Below are 12,582 nucleotides of genomic sequence, written 5' to 3' on the forward strand. Positions count from 1 at the left end.
AGCATGCATACAATGAAGGAATGACCGAGAGAGAGAGAGCGAGAGAGTGAGAGAGAGAGAGATAGAGAGAGAGAGAGAGAGAGAGAGAGAGAGAGAGAGAGAGAGAGAGAGAGAGGAAGGGAGGAGTAGTGTTCAATAGAGGTTAGTGTTTATCGATTGAGCCCTGAAGCTCCGGTCAACGGACAGACTCCCCTGAGACTGCTTCATCTCTCCCTCTGTCTCTTTCCCTTCCCCCTCAACTACTCTCCTCCCCCCTCTGTCTCTCTCTCTTTCTCTTCTCCACTCTCCTTCACACCAGATAATTCTTATCGTTTCATGTGGTGAGTTTCATATTCGCACGGCCGCTGAATATTTCTGTGTTTGCCGTCAAACTGTGCAGACAGTCAGCAGAGCCTGTCTCTTACCTCATCAAAGTTACGAGACAGAGAAGAAGAGTGGGAAGAGAGTGAGACAATGAATGAACCCGGCAGAGAGGGAGGTAAAACTAGAAAGAGGAGAGCAGAGAGGCAGAGGTACAGAGAAAATCATCCTTGAAAGGAAAGAAGCGTGTGATCAGATTGATTCTGTGATCTGTTTTATATATGATAAATTCTCATTTAAGTGTGTCTCTGCTGCATTTTATTTTTTCCAGACCCGGGCTGAATTTGTTGGAGGGAAAAGCCAGGAAGAAAATATCCAATCACGGCTTCAACAGCCTCAGCGCTGCACAGGTCGGTCTCTCTGTGGTCTCTCATGGTTCATCCGCACACACTGACAACCACTTCCTGCTGCTAATGGTTTTTTGTCTTTCCTGGATATTTCAATTAGCAGATAGAAATTAGTCAATAATTAGCAGTTCCGCTCCCTGTCTACAGATGAAAGCTCGCTGTAAACACAGAGGTCGGCCCAGCGCCCTGAGCTCCAGGTTGGCCAGGCGGGTGACCCAGCTGAAGCAGAAGGCTGCAGCCCAGCACGGTGCAGCGTCGGCAGGCATGCTGCACTGCAGAGAGACCCCTGGTGAGGACAATTCCAAGAGTCACTGCAGACAAGGAGGAAAAGGTGCGTATATATAAATATATAAATATACTTGCTCTTGTCATCCTATAAGCAGCACCCTAAAACTAAACTCTACTCCACTGCTGTTGATCCATCAGACCTCCAGCAGAAGTGGACGGCCAGTCAGACTGCAAAGAGGAAGAGGGGTCGAAAGCCCAAAGTGCAGATGGGTGTCACCTCAGACAGAGCGCACCACAAGGACAGCTGGGCCTTTGAGAAGCAGGAAGTTAGGGAGGACAAGAGTGACAGCGAGAGCTCAGCACACGGTGAGTTACATTACGATTCACATTCAAGGATTTTCTCAGATTGTAGTCTCCAGGTTCCTGCAGGTGACGACTTGGCCATAAAAATTCAAATATAAAATGCCACCAAAACAGTTCTATGGACTTTTACTTGGCCATTTTTGTGTGAGAGAATTGTTTCAATGGGCAGCAATCATCGTCAGTAAGAGATTTGCAATGCAACTACAAAGTCCCTATGTGATTTCATAGGCTATTACACCTGAGTCAGGCAGTGCTGATTTGGCTGATGGCTCAGAGAACATCAACCAGACATTGTGAGATTTTGCTATGAGAGTACGACTGTGTGTGCGTGTTTGTGTGTGTGCACACGAAGCGTCTGAGAGTGAGATGTCTGCCATCATCAGGGGGCCTCCTTTCACTTCCCAGCTCGTCTGTCAAACCGTTAAAACCGTTAACGACTTGCCACAGGCATGCAACACAGCCACCCCTGCCCTCAACGCCATACGGTAACGTGAGCCCACTCTGGCACAGATCAGAATGTCACACCCAGGTCCTCCCCTCTCCTCTTTACTTCCCCAACCCTGTGAAAATGGCCTCCTCAGAGGCTCCAGTTGAGGAGAAACAATGACACCCCTCCTGACTTTTTAACAGATGCCTCTCAGGACCTCCTGATATGAGACTAACTAAACTTCAGGAAACCGCTAGGATCTGAATGACCTTGTGGCCGTGATGGCACAGAGAAGTAGTGGCTAAATGTGTGTGTGTGTGTCAGTGTTTGTGTGTGACTGAGGCAAAGTGTTGACGAGAACACCATGTAAGTGACAAGTGTGTCAGAGATGTGTTGACACCCACACGACCCCCGCAGTCAACGACACACAGCTGCCAATAACAATTTGAGTGTGTGTGTGTGTGTGTGCATGCATGCATATGTGCATGTGTGTCAACATCACTGCTTGCTTCCCATCGCTGCAGTTAAGGAACAAGATGCGCATTATTGCGGAGCTATTAAGTCAAGTTTGATCAAACATGCATCAGTCAATCCATGGCGACATTTCTCTGTTCGCTCATCAAACTTTTATAATTATGGTGATGTAAGTTTAGCCACAGGCTTGTGAACTGAACTGTAGATGCTAGAGGAATATTGAAAGCTTGCTGTCAATACATCTTATCAAGTGAGTCCCTGGCTTTAGCTAACAGTGTTTACATTAAGCTCACTCGAAGCCTTTCGGACTGATCATATTGATGTTGTGATTCCACAGAGGAGGACGGCAGCTACGACAGTGAAGACGGAGTCAGTGACATCAAGATTAGCTCATCCTCTAAAGACGCTCCTGCAAACCCTGCCGGGATTGTGCCTTTTTCATTGCAGTCCTCCAAGCATCAAGCACACCAGAAAGCCAAGAGTAAGAGACCAGGGCCTTCCAGTCAGATCTTTATACATGTCTTTGTATATGCTGCTGTCATAGAAGGTTTTTGACTTGAAGATTTGCTTGGGGTTTAGAGAATAGTTCCAAATCTGACAGGATACACTTGGAAATGAATAGTGATTCAGCTAAGACCAAGGTGCTAGGTTTCACTCAACCAACAACAGCAGCAGGCCAAGCAATGAAAGGTAGTCTTTTTTTTTAATGCCATTAATCTAGAACAATCCAATATGCCCAGAGAACTGTGTCAAACAACAGTTATGTGGCTTCCAAGACCTGGAACAGACAAAAATCTATATTATTTACCTCACATTTAACAAAATCCCTGCCATATAAGATTTAATATCACTTCTGCAGTTTATCTGCAAATAGCTCTAATTTCCATGATGTCCCTTCACCTTCAGCCACGGGGAGCGTGTCCAGTACAGATCAGAGGAGAGTGCCCAGAAGGCCGAGCCTGTCTAACACAGAAAGGGGACGTCCAGACTACCATGGGACTAAAAAAGTATATATTCCCAGCTGGGGTGTGCCGTCAGTGGGCTGCAGCTTTGGGGACGGCCACGGGAACCATGGAGCTCCGACAGAAGCAAACAGGGCCAGCAAGGAATTTGCGAGGAAGAGCATTCTGGGAAAGGTGAGACATTACAGTTTTAGGTGAAGACCTGTGTTGGGTGGTGACTTGTAACCTTACAGTGACATAGCAATATTTTACTTTTGCAAATGACAACTATTCAGCCAAGTGAATTACTCCCTGACAGTGCAGATTTATGGCACTACCGCCGTTATGTTACAGCCTCAAAACTGGCATCTGCATCTTGCATTTCCCTCCTCAGCTGCTTCACCTGTGCACGTCTGTGGAAATGATCTGAGGAACTAGACAGCAATGAAATACAGTGTTACTGTCCCTTCTGAAGACTTCCTGAACTTTCTTGTACAACTTCCTGGGCATGATGCCTGTTGATCATGTTTATCAGTTGCTCCACTGCTCTGAGAAAATCACATGTTCAGGTTGTTAAGTTTTAATTAGGTTATTAAAACTGCCAATTTGAGCTGAAAACCCGACAATATTTGGAGTTAATATCCAGGGCAAGAAGCTGTAAAACTAAATGTCCTTCTTAAAGTTTAACATCCATTTTAGGGGGGGCAGAATCTGTGTGCTTCGCAGCTATTTTGTTTCCTCTGATCATTTACACGGAACTGCATGGGAAAGGGAATTGAGAAGGGAAAGGTGAGATGCAATTGCCAATTTTAGAGGTGTGGTGGTGACGTTATATAATGAGAGTCACAATAAATTACCTCTGTCACAGGGCTGTAAGGAGTGTAATTACATTACTCTTGAAATGAGTTAATGAGCAAAAGGCACATGCTGGTTTTTGCCAAACAGTGGTCAGGACATGGCTTGGTTCAGACAGCGGCTGACAGGGAAAGTGAGTAAATGAAGAAGGGTGACTCAGAGAAGATCCTTTTGGCCTTCTGGTGAATGCATATAAAGGCTGAGAAACACAGAAGCAAGGAGGAGTAGCCCTCGCCTCAAGTTCCCTCCTTCCTCAGTGAAGTGAGCCACACCCTTTATCTTCCAATAACTTTGACGTCGCTTACAGGAAAATGATGAGCATCAACTGTAAATCAGTCACTTTGTTAAGTATACCATTTGCTCTTGTTATAGGTGTGTGTTTGCATGCCTGCCTGCTGTGCTAACACACCACTGGCCCGTTGTATTCATGTGGGCAGCCCTTGGCGAGACACCCACATTCATTTTAATGAGAAGTGCCCCGAGGTTGCCTTAGTCTTTGAGTCATTGTGAGGGAATGTCCAAAAACGCATAACTCCAAACCAAACAGAAAAAGTATAAAGATAATCATTGGCCATAACCCTACACACACCCAAGCATGTCTGAACAGACACACACACACACACACACCCCACCAGCACTAAAGAGAAATAATCACCCATGCCCTCTGGTGACGAAACTTCTGTCACTAAAATATATGGTCTCCTGATGTGGAAAACTCCAAGACACAACACATACACACACACACACACACACACACACGGTCTCTCATGCATTCAATATTATGGTCTTTTCTTTGCAAAGCCTATATACAAGCAGAAACCTGTTAAGCGAGCTGACTTTCCATCATCAGTCATCAATCATCTTTGGATAGACGAGCCTAAACCGGTCTGGAGATGGATAGTATCTGGTGTGTGTTAGTGTATTTGTGTGTGTGTCTAAAGGTGAGAATGTAAATTAGAGCTCAAGCGTCGACATTATAGCAGCCTTCCATCGTACTGAGAGTTCTTGGCCAATACGCTTAAGTCGTACCTGTTCAAGAGCTGCAGTTATTACTGACTGTGACCTCTGACCTTTGAGTAAATGGTGCCAACAAAAGGAAAAACAAATCCTGCAGGCTTATTTGAAGTATCATATTACAAGAGGCGTTGGTGTCTGCAGTTACATTTCACTAATGGATTCACCACATCAGTCACATCAGACTGGAAACGTCTTGATCCAGTCACCTGCAGATCCTGTTTACTGTTTATTAATTTGGGCATACATTGAAGCTGATGTCACATCCTGTTCCCCGTCCAGGCCAAGGGCCATGCGGTGAGCCGGCTCCTGCAGAGCTTTGCAGCCGACGACGGCTTTCGGTTGGATGAGGAAAGCAGCTTCTCTGAGGGCGAGGAGGAGGAAGAGGAGGAGGCGAAGGAGAAAATGTTGATCCACCTTCCTCCCAACATGCCTTGCAGAATACCTGGTAGGCATAAACAGTGACTCATCATTTATAATGACACGCACACATGCAGGTTTTAAAAGCGTGTTGGATCCTTTTCACACATGCACACACACACCTCTATCGCTGCCTTTTTGCCCCTCTTTTTCACTTTACATAGCAATTATTCAACACACTCACAAATTATGTATAACTCACCCTTTATATTCTCAATCCATCCATCTTTCTACCACGCCCTCCCACCGCAGCCCTGCCAAACTGTGTGCTGAGTAAAGAGATGTTGGTGGATGGGCTGAAGATCCTGATCTCCAAGGAAGATGAGCTGCTGTACGCTGCCTGCGTCCAAACTCTGGACCTGCCAGACATGTAAGGCCTTACTTCCATGTTTTCCCACCACAGATACAAATGTGTAGCAGCGTTCAGGGTTTCACACAGTGTTTTATAGCAGAGTAACTATTTCACATAGCAACTGTCATTGTCATCTATTGATCCCAAGATGAAATCACCCGGATAACCACTTCGACTAAACAACTTTCGAGGGGAAACCCTGAACTTGAGTACCAAAAAGACATATTGCAACAAAAGCCTTGTCTGATTTACAAAAGAGTTGAAAACTAGCTTAGTGCTAGTTAAATGTCTGGCAGCTGTGGGAATCCTAACAAACAAGAAGTCTAGACGACTGCAAAGCCAAGACACACAGCAGTGGTAGCCAACACAGCTGCCAGTGAAAAACACCAAGAAAAACACCAAGAACTCCTAACAAAAACTTAATTATAACTTAAAATGAAAGTTTGGTTTTTGAGGAATTTCATTTTGAATTCATTTCTCTTTGCTTTTTTTTCTCTTAGATTCAGTGTAGTCATTGAAGGGGAACGAGGGAATCGCCCCCGGATCTACTCGCTGGAGCAACTGCTACAGGAAGCTGTGAGTTTCAGTCACAAGGCTCCTGATTATCGGTTACATTTCACAGTTTTGGGTAGTTGCTTTAACTGAAACTCCACACATGATACACAGAGAACTTTGTGATTTTTTTCCCTAGGTATTGGACGTGCGGCCCCAGAACGAGGCCATCCTGACTGCAGGGACACGAGTGTGCGCCTACTGGAGCGAGCGCTCTCGCTGTCTTTACCCTGGATACGTCCATCGAGGTGAGCAGGACACACTGACAGCCTCTCTCTGCACACACACACTGGTACATTCCCAGCAATTCACATCATCCATCCTGTGTGCTGTGCTTTAGGAGGTCCGGGTGAAGAGGAGAAGGAGGGCAGCGTGATGGTGGAGTTTGATGATGGAGACAGAGGAAGGATTGCTCTTGCAAGCATCAGACTTCTGCCCCCAGGATACCAAATCCACTGTGAGTAAGAAAGAAAGAAAGAAAGAAAGAAAGAAAGAGAGAAAGAAAGAAAGAAAGAAAGCACAAGTTAACGACTCTTCTCTGTCAGGTGCGGAACCATCTCCAGCACTTTTGGTCTCACCTGGTCGCCGCGGTCGCCGAAGCTCCACCCAGGAGAAGAAAGATGCACCCACCGAGAAACCAGCCAATGAGGAGCCAGGAGGGAGGCCCCAAGAGAAAAGACCAGGTAAGGGAGAAGGGAACACATGCAGCAGTCTGTTCAGGACCAGACATCCTCTGTCTGTGTGTCAAGTCACTGCAACAAACACATAAGGTTTTAAGAAGATTTGCCCGTTCAAAAGGTTATTTTATTATCAACGATCGCAGTCTTTAGTTTATGATGGGTGAGGAAGACTGTGTGTGTCTAAGACAGTTAGACATGTAGACAAGTAGTGGTCTAACTAGTTAATATTTTCACACACACAGACACATGACCCTTAAGGCCATACTAAAATCAAACAATTTACCTCATTTACAGTTCCAACTGTTAACCAATTATCAGATGCCTCCGAGTCAGAGAGCTCTGAATCGAAGTGTATAAAGCAAAAGACCAGTAAATGAAAATTCCTTGTTTGCCAATCATTTATCCTCCATATATGCATCAATCATGACTTTTTGAAGTGTCATCAATGTGCTTTGTGTGGTTAAGCAACATACATGTAACTCATCACAAACTCAGGGTGACAATGAAGCTGGAGGGAGAGGCAGGTTTACCAGGTTTGCTGTAGTTTGAGTAATGGATATGTCGAAACTTACCTGGCTAGGTGAAGATCAAAGAGATAAAGATATTAAGTTTCTCCAGAGCTCCACAATTAATCTCAGTATGCTTTTAAGATCTGTCAGTTCATGTGATTATCTATGTTGCTCCCTTTTCAGTTGGCAGACCGAAGAAAATCCATTCAGTGCCTAAGACCAGCACACCGACATCAGTAACAGACACTGTAACCAAAGGCAATGCTTCCTTGTTGAACTGGTCCGCGCCCAGGAAGAGACCGCCAGTTGACTTCTTCCTCTTCAATGGGACGTCTCGTAAGACCCAGAGGAGGATACGAGAGCGAAACTTGGGATTCTTTCATCGGCCCACCTCCCACTCTTACGCACCCCCAATGCCTATCAAAGGCATCTTCGGCTCCCCTTTTGAAGGCGACTCATTCAGCAGCATTGCCAATGGCTACTCTACCTTCGGAAGCGGTGGATGCTCTGGAGCGGGGCGACCGGTTACCATGGTAGCTCCTATGGGGATACGGCATTCCTCGTCCTCTGCTTCCTCTTCATCTGTCACCATGGCAATGGCGGCTGGAAGCAGGAAGCCAGTGAGCGAACGCGACAGGAGACAGTTTCTGGTAAAGCTTGACCACGAGGGGGTGACCTCTCCTAAAACAAAGAATAGCAAGGCCCTGCTTCGACTTGGGGGAAGTGGAGGAAAAGGAGGCAAGAGCCTTGCCCCAGTAGGAGCCCCTCTGCGATACATCCACCCTGCCCTGCTGGTGAAGGATGGCAAGAAGGGAGGAGGGGAAAGAGAGAGCACCGGGGCTCGTTCTGAGGCTACTCCAAAGGGTGCTCCACCTCTGAGAAAGGATCTCCTATCAGCAGGTCATGGAGTCCAGGGTGGAGATTACACTCTGGACTACCCGAGTGACTGCCCCAGCTCTTACTCTGAGCTGGATGAGGATGATGAAGATGATGGTCAAGATGCTGAATCACGTGGAAGAAGTGCAACGGTCACGTCTCACCGTGGTGGTCGTTTTCTCTCTCGTCTCTCCGCCTGCTTCTCCTCATCCTCCTCCTCGTCTTCCTCGTCCGGTTCCATCTCCTCCTCGTCCCTCTGCTCCTCAGACAACGATTCTTCCTACTCCTCTGATGAAGAGTCCTCTGTGCTGCTGCGCCGCGCACTGCTCCAGCAGGATAAACACAAGCACAGGCAGAATATGACCTCCGACCTCCTGAGCCCTGACCCTACCACCTCCAACTCCTCTCCCTCTTCCTCAGCCCCAGCTCATGGCTATGTGGCCAAAGCCAGCATGGGTTCAAAGACGAGGGCTGACAGAGCAGACGACAGGAAGGAGTTCATGTCAAAAGGAAGTATGGTGGCTAACAGCGGCACAGCCAAGACCCAGCCTAAGAGGAAAGAAGGAATTCCTAACAGCCACCATCAGAGCCAAAGCAGTCCTGTGAGCCAGCAGCCGAAACCTGCCTCCAAAGACCCGACGACAGCTAAGAAGCAGAGGATGTCTTCACCTGAACCTCTGCCTAACATGGCCCCCCACCTTCCTGGACGGCAGCTCTGGAAATGGTCCGGCAACCCAACACAGGTAGGACAGACTTATTTTGCCGTATCTGATATGTCGCTGAAGAGGTGGCTGTTTGTGAACAATGTTGCCTTCAAAAAAAAGCAAAAAAAGCCTAAAAAGCATCTAGAAGCCACAGAGGCTAACAATTTAGCTAGGCAGTGGTCACGTAGTGTAACATTAATGCAGGAAATATGAGGATTTTGGAAATATCGATATATCAATGTCAATCTCGACATAAAAGAAAATTCAATATGACTAAAATTACGATATATTAACTTATCATCCACCAAATAATTAACCTTCATGGCCTCTTGTGAACTTTAAGTTTTCACAAAATTTCCACTTCAAATCACACAAGAGGGGGGCGTTCATATGGACTCTTACCACCCTATTTGAAGGCACAATAATCTCTGAGCTTGTTTGGTTTGTTGTTTTTCCAAGATCTCTAGTTTTGCAGCCTCTGCTTTTCACCATGGTACTGCAGAATTTAACCAGCCATGTTTTCTTATAAATAAATTCCATTACATTAAAATCCCAACTTAATCAATCACTGTTTTCTCATAATCACACTTTTTTTTAATCTTGGTTATATAGTTTCCATTGTGTTCTTGGGTATCACTAACCTACTTATTATTCACAACTGATTTTTGTTGCAGTTTCTGGTGTGTCATACCTTGATTACATACAGTAAATGCAATGATCAAATATGATTTCTTTTGGCATTGCTTATTCTGCCTCAGACTTTGTACACATTGGTAACACTATCAGGCTCACTTGGTGTGGCTAAGCTCTGAATTTGTTATCCTGATTATTAAGTCACGATTCTGAGATAACAGAACAAAACAGTCTGGCAACCGCTGCCACTCGCAGCTTCAATTCTGCCATGTTGTTTGCTTTGTAAACATGACTGCATCTGTCGACTGCGACGGGCAGCTTAAAGAGAAGCTGACCCTTTGGTGTGTACATGCCCCGACGAATCAAAAGACGAGGCAGAAACATAGGTGTGTTATCCAGGTTATAGTTACTGTGAACATAATTTCTACATGAGTTTCAATGATATCACCTTTATCACATTAATGGCTGGTGGTGAAATGCTGAATGCAACAATGCTGAATAATTTTACTGAGAGTGCTTTTTTTTTTTTCTCTTTCCCCGACAGAGGAGAGGTCTGAAGGGTAAAGCCCGCAAGCTTTTCTACAAGGCCATTGTGCGGGGCAAGGAGACGGTGCGTGTCGGGGACTGTGCTGTGTTTCTGTCACCTGGCCGGCCCCAGTTGCCCTATGTGGGCAGAGTGGAGAGCCTCTGGGAGTCATGGAGCTCCAGCATGGTGGTCAGGGTCAAGTGGTTCTACCACCCGGAGGAGACTCGCCTGGGGAAGCGACACCGCGATGGCAAGGTAAAGACCAGGGCAAACACGAATGGTCAAAGTAACAGTCTGTGACATTTTCATATTACAATTTTGCCTTTTTTATTCTCTATTTCCATCTGATCTGAATGGTTGAACCCCAATGTAGTTCATGAAACAGTTACCATTTGCAGTCCTGAAAACTCAGTGTAAGGTGGGTCTTTCCCAGAAAAAAAATCTCTGCTGCGCAGGAAGCTCTGCATTTTGCATTTCTGTCCACAGCAATAGTGGTTTGTTTGGAATAAACAGAAAATGAGCTTGGTAGTTAGTGTGAGCAGCAGCATTCACCATGGCTGAGCAAACATAAAAGCCACTTGTAAAAACTCCAACTTCATCATGAGAAAACCCACAGTAAAAGACATGACAAAGGAGATGTGTGTGGGAAGTGCAGAGTGAAAACAGCACCAAGGATATTACCAAAGAAAATATAACAATGTTGCCACTTACCATTTTTCTCATGAAAGCAATTGTAAATGCAACATTTTGATAGTCAAATTTATGATCTTGCCAATCTATCTTCCCGTCTCCTAGAATGCTTTGTATCAGTCGAGCCACGAGGATGAGAACGACGTGCAGACAATCTCCCATCGCTGCCAGGTGGTCAGCAAGGCTGAGTACGACCACCTGATGCGTGAGCGTAAGCCTGGCAACACGACAAATGACCTGTTCTACCTGGCAGGGACCTACGAACCAACCACTGGCCAGCTGATCAGCGCGGATGGCATGGCCATTGTGTCCTAGAACCACCAGCAGGAGAGAAATCCAAATATTGACCTGAAGTCTGGAGTTGACTGCTTCCAGGATGGACCTTCAGAACAGAGCAGGGGACAGAGGGGAAACCAAGACAAAGAGTTTTGACTCTGCGTATTGATCCGTCCCTTGTAAGAGAACGAGCTAGCCCACTGGATAAAGCCCGACAGTACTGGCACTTAGAAGATTCTGGTGTGTTCTGGGGAAAAGTCTGACTTAGGGCAGATTTAGCCTCTTTATCAGATGTGGACTGAGGCTCGTCGCAGTGAGAGTCTACAGCCTTCCCTGTGGCTGAAATAAGAGAGTATCTTGTCACTGCGACGAGATTACTACAACAAAAGAACAGGAACCAAGGACATGAGCACTTTGGAGTACAGTAGCTTGGGTATGCTATGGATGCAGGGTGGCAGACTTGGCTTTCTGAAACAAAGACTGACTCAGAGAGCAGGAGGGACTGTACAGTAAGGAGAGACTTACTGTAAACCACACTGGTTTGGAGGGTTTTAATGGTCTTATACTGGTAGTTTGATGAGGACAACGTGATTGGGAGAACCCCAACAGGACCAAAAAACACTGTAGTTCGGACTTGTGCGTAAATGCGTGTGTGTGTGTGTGTGTGTTTGCAGAGTGGCTGCAACGACCCTGTTCGGCATTTAATGAGCTCTAAGTAAATAGTGCTTTAGCGTGCGTGTGTGTTTGTACTGTATGTGTGGTCATGCACGTGAACACCTGTGCTCATCGAGCAAAGATGACGTCGTGACTCACCGTCGGTATGTCTCTAACACTCTGAATATTAATCTGTCCAGTACTTAACGTGCAGAAACATGAAACGATTTCTTCTCCTGTCAAGCCATACACATCAATACCTCTCTCTCGTATCCTCGTATTCAGGTGCAGAGACACATGTACAGGTAGTTGGATTGTTTATTTGAGCGGTGCGTGCATGTTGGCGTGCGTGCGTATGTGTGCTTGGGCATGTGTGTGGGCTTTGTACAGCATTATGTATAATATAACATGTTGTAAATAGTATACATATATATTTGTTCTTGTTTTCTGTTGTTTTCTTTCGCAGAGAGAAGATTATTTTATTTAGATTTTTTTAGGGTGTGTGTGGGTGGGTTTGGGAGGGTCTGACAGGGGGAGGAGGTTGTGTTAGTTTCCTTCTCCCTCAATGCACTGAACAGGATTGGAGGTTTGGATTTGGGGTCAAACTGTACAACTGATGTGAAGACTTTGTGGTTATAAGCCCTGCTTTAGGCAATGGGTGAATATGTAGAAAGGTTTTTATAAGGAAATCAGAAAAAGGG

General features: G+C 45.8%; 1 protein-coding gene across 1 annotated transcript in view; it reads left to right on the top strand.

Annotated features, from left to right (window-relative positions):
- The window catches only part of bahcc1b (BAH domain and coiled-coil containing 1b), a 53,858-nt gene extending 41,486 nt beyond the window's left edge, over positions 1–12,372 (top strand). Inside the window, 14 exon segments of the mRNA XM_070851828.1 lie at positions 632–710; positions 855–1,038; positions 1,134–1,301; positions 2,537–2,680; positions 3,106–3,335; positions 5,292–5,457; positions 5,682–5,799; positions 6,282–6,357; positions 6,473–6,581; positions 6,674–6,790; positions 6,879–7,016; positions 7,706–9,141; positions 10,280–10,516; positions 11,057–12,372. Coding sequence (XP_070707929.1) covers positions 632–710; positions 855–1,038; positions 1,134–1,301; positions 2,537–2,680; positions 3,106–3,335; positions 5,292–5,457; positions 5,682–5,799; positions 6,282–6,357; positions 6,473–6,581; positions 6,674–6,790; positions 6,879–7,016; positions 7,706–9,141; positions 10,280–10,516; positions 11,057–11,266 — 3,412 coding nt within the window. The 3' untranslated portion in view covers positions 11,267–12,372.
- The last annotated feature ends 210 nt before the right edge of the window (positions 12,373–12,582 follow it).

Source organism: Pempheris klunzingeri, chromosome 20, assembly GCF_042242105.1.
Source record: "Pempheris klunzingeri isolate RE-2024b chromosome 20, fPemKlu1.hap1, whole genome shotgun sequence".
Lineage (NCBI taxonomy): Eukaryota > Metazoa > Chordata > Actinopteri > Acropomatiformes > Pempheridae > Pempheris > Pempheris klunzingeri.